We start from the raw sequence: 17,694 nt of genomic DNA, 5'->3' as shown, positions 1-17,694 counted from the left end.
GTATTTTAGTTAAACTAGTTAATTTTATAATTAAATTTAGTTACTTAAATTTAGTTATCTTGGTTTTTCAGAATATTTTAAACATTTTATTTTGTTTCGTTTTATTTAAATTTTAGTGTGTTTTTTTCCATTCTTTGTCTGTTGCGGTTTTCTTTTCACATGTTTTAGTTTTGAAGTTAGATTTAAAGAAATTATATAATTAAAGAAATTAAACAATTGAGGAAAATTATTTGTAATTTTTTTTTTGTTGGTTAAAAAGAAAAATACTCTAAAAAATAATATAAAATTATTATTTTTTATTTATGTTTTACATTTAAAATTAAATTATATAGTGTGTGTTTTTTGTTGTTGTTGGTTTTTAATGTTAAGATATCATTTATGGCTGTTTTGTTGTTGTTGTAGTAGTAGTTTATGTTGTTTTAGTTAATAATGTTGTAGTTGTTGGTGTTGTAGTATTTAATTGTTACTGCTAACAGTAGAAACGTACACCATCCACTGATAGGACTTGCTTTAATTTTCATTTACTCTGTCTATTGGGCTCCGGATACAAATGCACACCTTCAACCGTAAATATGGAGGTTTCTGGAAAAAGAAAGAAAGATAGAAACGTTAATAGATTTCTCAGACATAGGGGACAAGAGTGCTAAGTCCATTTTTATATTTATTTTTTAGCAAGAACTCTAAACTCTAATTTCAATGTAAAGAAATAATGAATTACATTTTATAATTCTTTTATAGAGATTTTTCATTGCCTTTCTAACAGCTATTCATTAAAATATTATCCAAAATTCGAGGTTTTAAAAATATCTATGAAATCTCATGACAATTTTTTATTTATTCTGCTGAAAATTATTAAAATGTGTGAGAAATTCAGGAGGAATGTAAAATTACCAACTGGAAAATACATAAATCTATACATTTTATATTACAAAGTACTTTAATTTAAATATTTAATTTATTTATTTCTTAAATTTCAACTTAAATTTAAATATAGTTTTTTTATTATTTACACTCATTACACAAAAAATAAAAAAAAAATCAGCTTTGATAAATGTTTTAATAAACAATTATAAATTTCCATAGCATATATTTTTAATTGAAAATTTAAATAAACATTTGTTTACACACAGCTTATGTGGGAGATAATCATTTTGGCCACAAAAACCACATTTGACTAAATTACAAAAAAACTCCAAAAAAAAAACACGAACCAAACAAATAATCCTGTTTACATTAAATAATTATTTCAATTAAAAATAAAACTATGAAAGCTGCATTGCAAGTTTCAAACAAAAATAGTTTTAATTAAAAAATCTATAATTAATTATCACGTTGAAAATGCAACATAAAGGACTCAGCAGAACAGAACATTTATAACATATTTTAAATTAGTAAAATTTAATAAGAGAATTAATTATTTATAGAACAGCAAAATATATGTATAATATGTTCAAAAAAAACCTGCTAAATAAAACATATCGATAGAAACCACAAATAAGTATAATTGAATAAACGAGTAAAAACCATTAGGTAGACAAGCAGATGGACAGACAAACGGACGGACCTATACTTATATTTACACTGATGAAAACCACAGAATTTTATATGTAGCTGCTGGCAGGGGTCAAAGGCGTATAGTAGTATAGTTATAGGTAGTGAAAATTAAAATCATGTTTAATATTTGCTCTGGTTTTAAATGATACGGGTGGATTGCTTTGAAAATATATTTGAACAGTCTTTAGCAAATATATAGAGAAATATTTTGAAACATAAAGGCTTTTTTTTATACAGTTTTTAAATAAGTGATTTAATGTAACAAAATATTTATTTCCCTCATTAGCTATCATTATTAACAGGTCACAAATTGTTTAACTGCATTAACATTTCAGACGAAAGACTTCTGATGACCACAAAAAAATAAAAACTCAAAGTAAATTAGGCTGACACTTCTTTGAACATCCTTTAATACTTTAAACGCTTATGTTCTTAAAACTTAGTGAAGACTTTTCAGAGAAAATTTCTTGAAAGTACTGGGACTGATTTTTAATATTATTTTACTTTAATTAGTAGGAATCCTAATTTGCCGGATTTTTTCATTTAGATCATAAACTAGAACTGAACTAGAACCTGAACTAGAACCTGAACTAGATCTGAACTAGATCTGAACTAGATCTGAACTAGAACTTAAATAGAACTTAAATAGAACTTAACTAGAACTGAACTAGAACTGAACTAGAACTGAACTAGAACTGAACTAGAACTGAACTAGAACTGAACTAGAACTGAACTAGAACTGAACTAGAACTGAACTAGAACTGAACTAGAACTGAACTAGAACTGAACTAGAACTGAACTAGAACTGAACTAGAACTGAACTAGAACTGAACTAGAACTGAACTAGAACTGAACTAGAACTGAACTAGAACTGAACTAGAACTGAACTAGAACTGAACTAGAACTGAACTAGAACTGAACTAGAACTGAACTAGAACTGAACTAGAACTGAACTAGAACTGAACTAGAACTGAACTAGAACTGAACTAGAACTGAACAAGAACTGAACTAGAACTGAACTAGAACTGAACTAGAACTGAACTAGAACTGAACTAGAACTGAACTAGAACTGAACTAGAACTGAACTAGAACTGAACTAGAACTGAACTAGAACTGAACTAGAACTGAACTAGAACTGAACTAGAACTGAACTAGAACTGAACTAGAACTGAACTAGAACTGAACTAGAACTGAACTAGAACTGAACTAGAACTGAACTAGAACTGAACTAGAACTGAACTAGAACTGAACTAGAACTGAACTAGAACTGAACTAGAACTGAACTAGAACTGAACTAGAACTGAACTAGAACTGAACTAGAACTGAACTAGAACTGAACTAGAACTGAACTAGAACTGAACTAGAACTGAACTAGAACTGAACTAGAACTGAACTAGAACTGAACTAGAACTGAACTAGAACTGAACTAGAACTGAACTAGAACTGAACTAGAACTGAACTAGAACTGAACTAGAACTGAACTAGAACTGAACTAGAACTGAACTAGAACTGAACTAGAACTGAACTAGAACTGAACTAGAACTGAACTAGAACTGAACTAGAACTGAACTAGAACTGAACTAGAACTGAACTAGAACTGAACTAGAACTGAACTAGAACTGAACTAGAACTGAACTAGAACTGAACTAGAACTGAACTAGAACTGAACTAGAACTGAACTAGAACTGAACTAGAACTGAACTAGAACTGAACTAGAACTGAACTAGAACTGAACTAGAACTGAACTAGAACTGAACTAGAACTGAACTAGAACTGAACTAGAACTGAACTAGAACTGAACTAGAACTGAACTAGAACTGAACTAGAACTGAACTAGAACTGAACTAGAACTGAACTAGAACTGAACTAGAACTGAACTAGAACTGAACTAGAACTGAACTAGAACTGAACTAGAACTGAACTAGAACTGAACTAGAACTGAACTAGAACTGAACTAGAACTGAACTAGAACTGAACTAGAACTGAACTAGAACTGAACTAGAACTGAACTAGAACTGAACTAGAACTGAACTAGAACTGAACTAGAACTGAACTAGAACTGAACTAGAACTGAACTAGAACTGAACTAGAACTGAACTAGAACTGAACTAGAACTGAACTAGAACTGAACTAGAACTGAACTAGAACTGAACTAGAACTGAACTAGAACTGAACTAGAACTGAACTAGAACTGAACTAGAACTGAACTAGAACTGAACTAGAACTGAACTAGAACTGAACTAGAACTGAACTAGAACTGAACTAGAACTGAACTAGAACTGAACTAGAACTGAACTAGAACTGAACTAGAACTGAACTAGAACTGAACTAGAACTGTAAAGATCGTACATTGAGCGGTAAAGCGATCTTATATAAATAGAGATATTAAGATCCCGGTATCTTTAATAGCTTCATTTAACTACTATTTGTTTGTAACAAGTCATCCCCGATATTTTCCATATTATTATCCCTCTAATGCTTAAGCATGCCTCAAGGCATTCATCGCAAAATGCCAATAAATACAAATATAACTGATATTTTATTTCAAAAACTTTGAAAGCTTTATAAAATAATTTAAGTGCATTCTTTAGCAAGTGTTACGTGAGTTTTTGAAATGCAAAATCAGTTATATTTGCATTTATTGACATTTTTGCGATGAGTACCTTGGGTATGCTTGGGCATTAGTGGGTTAAGATCCCATGAATCCACTGCTTAATAGATTTGGCTGTGAGAGTTGGAGCGTTGTCGTGTGATATGCCCATGTTTTGGGACCAAACTAGTTTTAAATCCGATCAAGTTGTATATCTGGCTAATTGGTGGCGCTAAGCGACGAACGACGAAGTGTGTAAGCAATTGCATTAACTCCACTTGTTCGTGATTTTTTTTTACCGCCTTTTTCGTAACTGAAATTTTGGTTTAAAATTTACATTCTTCCTAAATTTTATTAACAAGTGTACAAAGGGTGACGCCTGCAGTTGGAGCCTTTGAAAGCCTCTTAAGTTCAGCAAAAAACAGGTGCTTCCTTAATTTACAGCTCTATTACTCTCTCCTTTACAATGAAAAAACAGAAAATTCAATTTCCATTTCAGTGAATTTAATTTAAACTCAATTAGAGTTGATAAATATACACAATATACAACGTACGGTACGTATGAAGAACATAATGGCAAGTAAGTAGCAGCAAGAGTAAAATGGGAAGTAAAGTATGTAATAGCAGGCAGTCAGTAACTAGTCCTACATAACACAGTTGTTATAGGAACAGTCAGCACTAATTGACTACAGTAGTTGGCATTTTAATTTTGGCATCCAATTTCAAAAAATGATGTAAATATTTGTTTAAAAAAAACCAGCTAAAGTTGAGCAATGTTGATTTTAAATGTTTACTTGGCCAGTAACAATACAACAGCAACAAAAGTAAACAAACACTCGACGATAATTGAAGGACTCGATGCGATTTTAGTTGAATGCATTCAATTCAACTCCCATAAAATGTTCATCCATAATGAAAGTGGTTTTCAAAAACAAATATGTATTATTATCATTGTTGTTGTTTGGCATTTGGCTTAAGTGTTTTAACAAAAGTTAATCAAATGTTTTTAAATAGAAAATATAATATAATAAAATAAAATAAAAAACAAAATGTAATAAATTAAGCCACTCTAAAATAAATCATCTGCATGAATTTATTTGTTTTAGTTTGGTTTCAAATTTGCAATAAAATTCAATTTGAAATTAATTGTTTGCATAATTCTTCTTTTTTTTTTGTTGTATCTATATTGTATTAGTTGGTATTTGCTAAATTTGTATTAAAAACAATAAAATATTTTTAATTTTTTCTAAATCGTATTATTATTTTCGAACTGTATGTTTAGTGATTTAAGTAGGCATTAAATTATAAATTAGTGTAAAATCTATTTAATACATTATTGCATTATTTTAACGCTTTATTACACCAGAAATATTTAATTTCATAAACATGAATAATTTACTGGAATAGAGCTCATTGTTGTATTTGATTAGAATTTTACAACAATCAATAAAAATTCTATGAAAATTTTAATTTTATTTTGAATGTATTTATTAAGTAGAACTAAGAATCATATACACTGTGTTTCAATTACAAGTATCTTTTTAAATCATATTAACACATAATTTAAAAATATAAAGATAGGGAATATTTGTTATTTCTTTTAAAGTCATAATATGCCAACAGAAATTATATTTAGCTCATTTAATTTTAATTTTAAAAAAAATATTTGTATTTTGACAAAAAATATTTGTATTTTGACAAAAAATATTCCTTTAGAGTGGCGTCCTTCAAACAAACAAAAGATCTTGTTGTTTGAACCTGAACTTAAAGTTGTTGCACAACTGCAACAATCAGTAGTTGAAATTACTCGTTAACTACTTTATCTCACATGTAATTTTTCATTATTTTCAGATCTTAAGGGAAACAAACTTGTTTGGAATCTTAACAAAAATTTGAAAGGTGCAAAGGCAATTGAAGTCAACCGCATCATCGAAGTTTTCTATAAATCCAACATCCATTAAAGGAAAAGTATCAAACTAAAATACAATTAATTGTACACATATTATATTAATATTTATTTGTAAATTTATTTAAAATAAATATAATTCTTAAAAGCAAAATGTTTAACATTTGCATAATTATGTTCCCTATAAGTAAGTATTTATTTCCGTTAACTCTTCATTAATTATTTGCACAAAATGTTCATTAAATGTGAAAAAAATGTAGATTTATAGCAAAAAATTACTCGAAGTTCAAAAGCGCAGAAAATGGAAAAATTTTGTTAAAAATTTCTTGAGAGTACTAGGAGAACAGAATTCAGCAGGAGGTGTATTTTGAAGATATCTTTTACTCTAATCGGTATATATTGAAAACTAAATGAGACATTTTGATGAAAATAAGTATACGGGATAGACTGAGAAGTGGGCTATCCGTACAGGTGAAAAAATACCGCCCACTGCCACGCCTACTACATTAAATAAAGCGTTAAAATTAAAAAAATGGAATAACTCTGCCCTCATTCAAAACTATGTATTAGTTCTTCTACATATTAAAAGTTCTTGACCGCCCCTATCATTCTCTAGAATTTCATTGCCATTGCTCCATAACTGTGCAAGTTACAAAGAAAAAAGTTTGTATGTTAGAAGTTTTAAAACGTTTTAAATTGATTTTACTCTAATCGATATATCCCAAAAAGTATAAGAGATAAATTTATGAAATAAGCTTCAAACGGTAGATTGAGATATGAGCTCTTTAAAAAAGTTGATATTTAGCGCCCACTGCCACGCCTACAATAATCAATTATTCATTTGGTTTTAAAACTTAAATAACTTTTTTGTTTGCAAATATCTTAGACGACTTCTCTAACATACTGATAGCCGAATGTTTCCTCTATAAGCCTACAAAATTTCATTGCAATTGGTCAACAAATTTAGAAGTTATAGCAAAAAATCACTCGAAGCTAACAAGCGCCGAATATTACAAAATTTCGTTAAAAATCAATGAAAAATTTCTAGGAAGTACTAGGAGAACAGAATTCAGTAGGAGGTGAATTTTGAATATATTTTTTACTCTAATCGGTATATCATGAAAACTAAAAGAGATATTTTGATGAAAATAAGTACTCGGGATAGAATGAAAAGTGGGCTATCCATATAGGTAAAACATGGCCGCCCACTGCCACGCCCACTACTTTAAATAATGCATTAAAAGTAAAAACTGTAATAAATCGGGTCTTTTTAAAAACTTTGTATTAATTCTTCCATATATTAATAGTACTATAGCTCCTCTACATTTCTCTAGAATTTCATTGGCATTGATCCACAAATGTGGAAGTTATAAAGAAAAAAAGTTTTTATGTTAAGATTGTGTTTGTGTCTAAAAACGTTTAAAATTGATATTGCCCTAATCGACATATCTCAAAAAGTATAAGAGATAAATTTATGAAATAAGCTTAAAATGATAGAACGAGAAAAGTGCTCTTTAAAAGAGTTTATACTCACGCCCTACATTAATCAATTAATTATTTGGTTTTAAAACTTAAAGAACTTTTTTGTTTGCAAATATCATAGACGACTTCTCTAACATACTGATAGCCGAATGTTTCTTCTATAAGCCAACAAAATTTCATCACAATTGGTCAACAAATTTTGATGTTATAGCAAAAAATCACTCAAAGCTAACAAGCGCCGAATATTATAAAATTTCGTTAAAAATCAATGACAAATTTCTAGGGAGTACTAGGAGAACAGAATTCAGTAGGAGGTGAATGTTGAATATATTTTTTTACTTTAATCGGTATATCTTGAAAACTAAAAGAGGTATTTTGATGAAAATAAGTACTCGGAATAGAATGAGAAGTGGGCTATCCATATAGGTAAAACATTGCCGCCCACTGCCACGCCCACTACTTTAAATAATGCATTAAAAGTAAAAAATGGAATAACTCAAGTCTAGTTAAAAACTATGTACCGTAAAGGTAAAACATTGCAGCCCACTGCCACGCCCACTACTTTAAATAATGCGTTAAAAGTAAAAACTGTAATAACTCGGCTCTTGTTAAAAAGTATGTATTAATTCTTACACATGTTAATAGAACATAGCTCCTCTACATTCCTCAAGAATTTCATTGGCATTGCTCCACAAATGTGGAAGTTATAAAGAAAAAAGTTTGTATGTTAAAACAGTGTTTTGAGTCTAAAAGCGTTTAAAATTGATTTTGATGTAAGCGACATATCTCCAAAACTATAAGAGATACGTTTATGAAATAAGCTTAATAAGATAGAACGAGAAATGAGCTCTTTAAAAAAGTTGAAATTTAGCGCCCACTGCCACGCCTACAGTAATCAATTATTCATTTGGTTTTAAAACTTAAATAACTTTTTTGTTTGCCAATATCGTTGCTGACTTTTTTAATATTCTGATAGCCCAACATTTTCTTTACAAGTCCACAAAATTTCGTCGCATTTGGTAAATAAATGTAAACGTTACAGCACAAAATCATCCGAAGCTAACAAGTGCTTAAAATTATAAAAAATCGTTTAAGCAAATCGAGGAATTTTTTTTGATTACTAGGAGAACAGAATTCAGTAGGAGGTGAATTTTGAATATATTTTTTACTCTAATCGGTATATCTTGAAAACTAAAAGAGATATTTTGATGAAAATAAGTACTCGGGATAGAATGAGAAGTGGGCTATCCGTATAGGTAAAACATTGCCGCCCACTGCCACGCCCACTACTTTAAATAAAGCGTTAAAATTAAAAAATGGAATAACTCTGCCCTCATTAAAAACTATGTATTGGTTCTTCTACATATTAAAAGTACTTCACCTCCCATATCTTTCTCTATAATTTCATTGCATTGCTCTAAAAATGTGGAAGTTATAAAGAAAAAACTTTGTATGTTAAGATCGTGTTTTGAGTCTAAAAACGTTTAAAATTGATATTGCTGTAATCGACATATCTCAAAAAGTATATGAGATACATTGAATAAATAACCATAAAATGATAGAACGAGAAATGGACTCTTTAAAAAAATTGATATTTAGCGCCCACTGCCACAATATTCAATTATTCATATGCTTTTTAAAACTTAAATCAACTCTTTTGTTTGCAAATATTTTAGACGACTTCTTTAACATACTGACAGCCCAACATTTAAACTACAATTATACAAAATTTCATTGCTATTGGTCAGTAAATATAGAAGTTACAGCACAAAATCACACGAAGCTAACAATCGCTTTAAAATTTAAAAAATTTGCTAAAATGGAGGAATTTTTTTTGGATTATTAGGAGCACAGAATTGTCTAGTAGGTGAATTTTTAATACAGATTTTAGTCTAATGATATATCTCGAAAACTAATGGAGATTTTTTGATGAAAATATATATTCAGAATAGTTCACTGCCCACTGCCAACTAAGTTCAATAAAACATTTGATTTTTAAACCTGAATAACTCTGCTCTTGTTAAAAGGTTTGGATTAATTCTTTTACATATGAATGGTGCGAAACTTCTTGTATCTTCATCTTAAACATCAATCGCTTTATTAGCCAAATATGGAAATTATTAAGAAAAAGTTTTGATGTTTTAAATAGTTATGAGTCTGAAAACACTTTACTTTTATAGCCATATCTAAAAAAGTATTTTAAATAAATTTATAAAAATATTTTCGCACAACTGAACGAGAAACGGCTTATTTAAGGGTTTAAATTTCATTCCATCACGTTACTCTTGCATTTTCCTTATCATACTTGCATAATATTAACAAATTGGTTGTATTTGCATTTTAAAGTTAATTAGTTTTAAACACAAGAGATGATTACAGTTTTAATGTTTGCACTGAAAGACACACATCCATATTAAGTGCAACATACGTTTGCAGATGCTTATAATGAGGCGGATGATTATCATTTTACTGAAACAGATACTGACGGTGTAATAAAAATTATTAAATCTGTATAATGCTCAGTAGTAGTACAATATGCTGATGATATGAATACGGTAGAAACTCATGTGTTTTTGCAATAATTGCAGGTTAGATAAGTGGCTTAGCGCGAAATCCCATATAGAGATTTTCGAAATAATTAACACAGGAAATACGAGCATGCAACTGAAAAAAATTACACATTCATTTGGCATTTTGATTTGTGTTGTATGTATGTATTTACAACGAGTAAAATGTTAATGTTTTAGCAGTTGTAGTTTTTAGATCATTTGTTAATGAGCTAAATACACCATAAAGTACTTGAGAAGAACATGGAGAGTTGGTAAAATTTTTGGATTTTTTAGTACAACTTAAATGTTGCGTATGAGCGAATAGAAAATAACATAATTTTCCTTAAATTATAAATGAAGCAGTTGCAGATGGCAAGTGTTTTAGTGCTACAAAATCATTAGCATAGTTTCAGCAAATAAACATTAAATAAATCTTAGACCGAATAAGTGTTAGAGTCAAAGACTTGTCTAAGTCTCATAGGTCCTTTGGATATGAAATTAAAAATTCTTTAGAAAATATGAACCCAAAAAAAAACAATTCATTAAAAAAAGTGTACAAATTTTCTAGTTTTTACGAAATCTTTCGATACTTTACAAATTGCTGTGTACAAAACCTGTGTCAAGCTTGAATATTAGAAATGTTTATTTAGTAAATAATTGAAAATAAGCCGTTTTCATTTCTGGAATAAAATGTTGCATTTTTTCTGCCCCTTGTTTGCAAAATCTGACATCTATTGCAGATCAATTTGGTATCAAATTTAAGGTGTTTAAGAGACCTCGTATTATATAATTTTTGAATTCAAATAAGATTTTCGAATAAACTGCACAATTTGATATATAAGCTTTTTCCGAAAAACAGGGCAGAAAAAGGGCAACATTTTAGACTGCAAAGAAAATACATAAGTTCTAGTAAATATACATCAATGTGTGTGAAGTTGTTTTTATTAAAATGTGGTAAATTCTGGTTAAAACTATAGAAGGTGTAGAGGAAGAGTATAATATAATTTCAGGAAAAGAGTAAATAATAAGTTTGGGTATAATTTGGATAAATACGGGGTTGTCATAGAATCCAATCATTGTCGGAATCGTTTTTGAAGAAGACAAAAAAGGTACATTTGACTTATGAAATCCAATGTAATTTTTTGTTTAAAGAATTTAATTCTAGATCGAATATAAAACCGATAACATTCGATTTGACGAGACCAATATACTTTTTCTGACGTTTTCAAAACCGATTCCGACAATGATTGGATTCTATGACAACCCCGATTATGACCACATAGCTACATATTTTACTTTTATCAAAAATTTTATTTTATAAGTTATTCTGTGGCTTTAAATATAAAAATCCGTCTAAAATAGTTATTATTCAACGTAAAAATAAAAGTTCGCATGAAACTCTTAAAAAAAAGAGTTTTAAATAAAAAATAAAAAACTCATTTGAGGAGTTTTATTTTTCCCGTCAGAAAAAAACTCATTTGACGAGTTTTATTTTTTCCGTCATAAAATAAAACTCATTTGAGGAATTTTATTTTTTTAAAATAAAACTCATTTGAGGAGTTTTATTTTTTCCGTCATAAAATAAAACTCATTTTATGTAAATTGACACCTAAAGCTTGCCCTTTGCATTGCAATAGAATAAATTGTCATTAAAATAAAATCAAGTCGGATTTTAATTTCTTATTGTTTGATTCCTATTATCAAATTGTTTTTTTTTTTGTTTCTCAAACAAATAATTTACAGATAGACTCAATAAAGATACTGAAAAAAGTAGAAAATAAACGAAAAGAGTTTTATTTTCTGACGGGAAAAATAAAACTCCTCAAATGAGTTTTTTGTATGGCGGCTGTTTAAAACTTTTTTTAAGAGTTTCATGCGAACTTTTTTTTTTACATTAAAAAATAACTATTAACTGTGGAGATAATATCACCATTAGGGTTTTTATTCCGGGAATTCCCGGTAAAAATTTCACGGGAATTTTACCAATTTTTCACTACTCGATTCCCGGGATTTTTAGTCGGGAATACCGGGAATTAAAAACTGACAAAAATACATAGAAAACAAGTTAGAACTCTGTTTTTTCACCAAAAAACAGTGAAAAGTTTTTTACAGTTTTTTGCTTATATCTTGGCAATAATAGACCGCTTATTATTATTCATTTGGGGTTTTTCGTATGAAAATTTAAAAAGAGAATTCATTATTATAGAATTTATTTCTTATAGAATCATTCTAATTTCTTTAAATTTCTTCTTCAAATCCATAACAAAATAGCTTCAAAAATTTATTAAATGATTAAATTTTTCTTCAATTAATATCTAGTACAAAAAGTTAAGGCAATTTTTTCAATTAATTTTGTAAATGATTTGATTTAACAAAAATTTAATCATTCAAAGATTGAATAAATTCTGTTACTAATTAACTTTAAAATTAATTCAGTTTAAACAAAGGCTTTGGAATGAATCTAAAAAATTAAATATTAGGAATGGATTTATGGAATGAAAGGCCGACATTTTTTAATTACGGATTAATATTTTAGTGAATTAAGCTCAAATTTTATTAACTAATTCGAAACTCTGATATTTAGTAATTATAACACTAAGTTTTTATATGAAATTTGGCTATAATATTCCTAAGTTACAGTATCATTATATATTTCGGGAATAGCCGGGTACCCGGGAATGTAGAAAAAAATTGATTCTGAAAGAGTACGTCAATACGAATCTATTGGTATATAACAGTATAGGTCTCCGTTGACTCTATAAAGATTTTTTGATTTAAAATTTTCTGGATAACCGTTATTTACGGTCTCCGATCTTTTCTCTAATTTGAGTATATCTAGAATCAGAGCAATGAGATAGGACAGCTCTGCAAACATTATTTAAATAATTTTCCAATCCACAAATAATATCAAAGTTTTTCCCTACCACTCATTGCTAAGTAGAGGATTTAGTAAAGCATCAATACACAGAAATTGCAACCAAATGCTTAATGCATTAATATTTAAATGTTCTATTATTAATCCATTATATGTACACATATATTTTTAATTAAAATTACTTGTGACACACTGGAAAAATCTATGCAAACTTTTTGTTTTGATTTAAAGTTTTTAGTTAAATAATGTATTGTTGTGTCTGTTTTCTCTATTTAAAATTTTTAATTTGACAATTGTTTTGTAAATCAACAATAAAACAAATAAAAGTTTTCCCTCTTCTTTATAACAAAAGATTTGTCATGTTAATGTTAATGACATGGCAGGGCATGGCAGTAAATGACAGTCATAAAAATAACATTTAATTAAAAAAATAAAAACTTTTGTTAAACACAACTAAAGGTAGCAAACTGCAACTTTATAATTATATTTACTAGCTTTTTGTTTTCTTTTTTTTTAAATATAATTTTAAAAGTAGAAATTTAAGTAAAACAGTTAAAGACCTACCATCAGGCAATTCATATAGTTTTTTTGGTAATTGGGCAAAATATGTATGATGTAACGCGTCTTCGGCCCCTATTCTTGAGTCAGGATTCAATTGGAGGAAAGCATTCGCTATCGTTTCACCTTCCACAATGTCATATAGTCTAGGAAAATTGTGACCTAATTTGCGAGGACGATAAAAACCTGCAATAAATTAAAACATAAATTAATTGAATATTTTAAACTCAGTATTATTGTGTGTAAAACTTACCTAATTTATGTGGTTTATAACCAGGAAAATGTGTACACCCAGGCCACGTTTCTTCGGTTGGCGTGCCCAGGAGTTTGAAGATTTTATCCAATTGATCGTACGTATCACGTATACCGGGGAATGTTGGCATACCAGTTACCATTTCAACAAATATACAACCCACACCCCACATATCTAATGATGTGGAATATTCTGTACTACCAAGCAGGACATCTGGAAATAAATAACAAATAAAATAATTAGTAAAAAAATATAATTATTTAGACGTTGAGTTCATTTAAGGGGTTAAACCTAATAGTGTTAACATTTAATTAAACTATTCCATAAACTCTTATTCTATCAATAACATTTTTCTTTTAAATTCTGTTCAATGAAATATGTATTATTACATTTTTGAATAATATCCTTGTAATACTCATATGTAATTAAATACAATTCCCATATAGCTTCACTTTTTGGTAAAACAAAACTAATTTAAACCATTTATCCTACATTCCTGTTCAATTTAATACATTTTAATTTCAAACAATTCTCTATAAAATCTCATAACTTAAAGGCATGTAAGGCAAATTTTGTGAACTTATTTTCTCTATCCTCTCTACATTTGGATGTCTGTATGAGTGCATTGTTCTGTTACGTTGAACATGCTTAAACATGTTTATTGAAAATTTTACCAAAATGATTACAATTGATTGAAGAAACCAATAAAGATTATGTTTAACTATTATTTCCTAGCATATAGTAACCTAGTCAACATTATGTTAAATGTTTAACTAGATGGAAATCTTGTTCAAAGATTTGGATTAGCAATGTTTTGTCGTAAGTTATGTCGAATCATGAAAAATCCGAAAATAAGGGGCCCACTTACTTTCAGAAGGGTATTTGGAGACAGGCAGAGTATTAGCAATTTAATGATAAATTGTTGAGAGAAACACAACATTACAAGAAAATAACTATTAATGCATAAAAACAATTTGAAAGGATCGGTTTATGATTGATTCAAAGTAATGCGTTAGGGAACTACCACTTATTACTAGGTAAAGCAAACGCAAACAAAAAATTACTCAAACAAATAGATTTTACAAAAATAAGAGTATCTAACAAATAATTTGTTCTTTATGTTCCATTCAGAGGATATTTTACAAAAATAAAAAGTTCTTTCAAAACATTGTTGTCCAAAATATCGAGCGAAATACGTGACATAAAACGGAAGTAATGCGAAAATTTGCGAATCGTGAGAGGCGCTATGTTTTCTTTTAATTTCATTCATTAAATCAAATATGTTTCCTTTGTAATCCGTCATATTTAAATACAAACAATCTTTGGATGACTTTAAAATAAATAACATTTTACATCGTATGTGACAGATTTTTCTCTTATAGTAAAACAATTATGTACATTCGCACCACTAAGGTTTTTGACAACTCAGTAAAGTCTTTGACAGGGGAGTTTCCGATCTATGTGTATTTATCTATGGCTTGAATGAAATTATTTAAATTTTCATTTAAATTTGGTGTATGACTTAAAAATTTTGGATTTTTTTAAATTTTTAGCTTTTATTTTGAAACATTTGTACAACATAATTTTATTCAAAGTATTGCGCATTGCTGGCTACGACCTTTTCCCATCTTTCTGGCAACATATGGATTCCGAGTTTAAATTGGATAGTCTGTTCCAAAGTGAAGCGTATCCCAGAGAGAACGTTCTGCATCGATCGAAACAAATAGTAGTTGTGCCGGTCTGGACTATATAGCTGGTGAAGCAATACTTCGCAACCACTCCATTCTAAATACTTTTTAACAGGTATTGCAACATGTCCCCGAGCGTTGTCATGATGGAATATTACAGTTTCATGCCTGGCCTCATATTCTGGGGGATTTTTGGCAAATGTTTGCTTCAAACGAATCAGTTGCGTTCGGTACATTTTCCATGTGATGGTCTGGCCAGATTTCAGCAGCTCGTAATATTTGCTCCCATCAAATACAGAACATTATCTTAGTGCCATATATATTTGGCTTTGGCGTAGATTCGGCTGGTAAGCCGGTCTTCGCATAGGATCTCTTAGGCATCAGGTTATAGTAATGGACATATTTTTCACCGCAAGTTATGATTCGGTGGAAAAATTGTCTTCTTTTATAGTGTTCAAGCAGCATTTTTGGCTGGTTTGGGCGATATTTGCCGTCCGTGTCGAAATCACTACTTCTGAACCGCACAAACAATCTCTTGCAAGTTGAAACCGATGAAACACATTCGCCATATGCTTCGGTGAGTAATCATTGTGCTTCAGTGGAATTTTTTTTTAAACTAAAGAAGTGAAGCAAAACTTCCCGCATATGACGATTCATTGGTACAAAAACCGAAATTTTCGAAGCAAAACTTTTTTGAATTATTTTACAAATTTATTTTTTGGTATTTTTATAATATTTGGGTTGAAATCTTCTAGAAAAAATCAATTTCCAAAATGTTTAAATTTTCAAAAAAGTACCTTTTGTTCTCTAATATCTAATAGTTGGATTTGTGGTACTTAAGTTGTTATTTTGGTACTTAAATTTCGAAAAAAATCAGTGGAAAAAATCAGAAGAGGAAAACAGATATAGACAATTACTAATCGAAAATCGAGAAGTATAGAAAAAATGAAATCACCTCAATTTCAACTTCGGTTCGTGAAAGGCAATAAATTTGCAGACTTGCTTAAAATTCGTTCATGTCAGCGACCAAAAGTTGGTGGAGTTAATGCCAGTGTTTGCATAATTCGTAAGATGACTTATTGATTAGGTATTTGAAACGAAGACTGGATCATTGTTAAAAGTAAATTTCGATCTAATTCATACTGCCTGAGCTGTAAAATGGTGGATTAGTGAGAAAGATGTGGTACTTTTGAGATAGCCTTCATATTCATACGATATAATAGAAAAGTATTAGAATGGCTAAGAAAATTGAAGACGCCAGAGGGTCAATATTCTATACGATCGCTTTAGACCAGGGAAAGGCAAATGCTGGGTGCCGCGTTTTTCATTTACTCTTCTCTTACGTACGTGTGTAGAAATAAACAACTTTAATCAGTCTAGCTTGAGCATTAAAACAAGCAGGTTGTGTATCGCAAACTTTAAGAATCAGCGTTGCCACAGAAAAAAATGTGTACCAACTTTTTTAGATGTATGATGAACAATATGAGATTTTAAATTTTTAATTGAGGAAAAGAGACGAAAGTTTACAGGCAACACCGATTCGTGATGAGAGCGGAGAGAGGGTATAACTAATACAATAGTATAGGTTGACTTTTCCTGCTTTAATCATACCCAACAAGGGCTGGCATGATCGGTTATTTAACTGTAAACAACACGAATGCCAACAAAGTTCATAAAAAGTATCAAATACAAAACAAAAATCCAATGTTCTCTCTATGCCGATGACTGCTTTAGACTAATGTTAAATTGATTTGAACATACAAAATTTTGAGCTTTTGAAATTTCAAAAGCGAGAATATCGAACCTATATCGTCAATGTTTGCTGGGTTATATTTAAATAGAGTAGGTGTGTTTGTATGATGTACATGTGAATGCATCTGTGAATCTCTTCTGTATGCTTAGGATTATGTAAATTTTGCAATAAATACAAATTGGCAAAACAAAAAAAAAAGCAGTTTTATTTTAGAAACACACACACAATTACTAAAACAAGATAAATAATGTTGATTCTTAAAACCACAATTGAAAAACTAAATACAATGAATTCTGAAATATTAGAGATTTTAGAGAAATTTACAAATATACAAATATTTCAGTTAACCAATACACTGACAAAAATAAAGGAAGTTAAAGATATTCAATACTAAGTTAAAACATTGAGATATAAAGTTTGTATTAAAATAACTGTGTAATCCTTTCAGTTTATGACTTTAATAAATTTAAATCAATTTACTAAAAC

The 17,694-nt window shown here is 29.3% G+C and overlaps 1 protein-coding gene across 2 annotated transcripts in view; it reads right to left on the bottom strand.

Moving 5' to 3' along the window:
- Window positions 1–276: 276 nt before the first annotated feature.
- Window positions 277–17,694, bottom strand: part of Eip63E (cyclin dependent kinase Eip63E) — a 528,239-nt gene continuing 510,821 nt past the window's right edge. For both annotated transcript variants that reach the window (XM_065506488.1, XM_065506489.1), the window contains 3 exons: window positions 13,768–13,980; window positions 13,521–13,700; window positions 277–582 (listed from right to left, as the gene is read on the bottom strand). In XM_065506488.1, coding sequence (XP_065362560.1) covers window positions 518–582; window positions 13,521–13,700; window positions 13,768–13,980 — 458 coding nt within the window. In that variant the 3' untranslated portion in view covers window positions 277–517. The remainder of the gene's footprint in view (window positions 583–13,520; window positions 13,701–13,767; window positions 13,981–17,694) is intronic.

Source organism: Calliphora vicina, chromosome 3 (assembly GCF_958450345.1).
Source record: "Calliphora vicina chromosome 3, idCalVici1.1, whole genome shotgun sequence".
In the NCBI taxonomy this organism is placed as follows: Eukaryota; Metazoa; Arthropoda; class Insecta; order Diptera; family Calliphoridae; genus Calliphora; species Calliphora vicina.
Note: the sequence above shows the minus strand (reverse complement) of the source record. Positions and strands in the feature narration are given on the sequence as shown.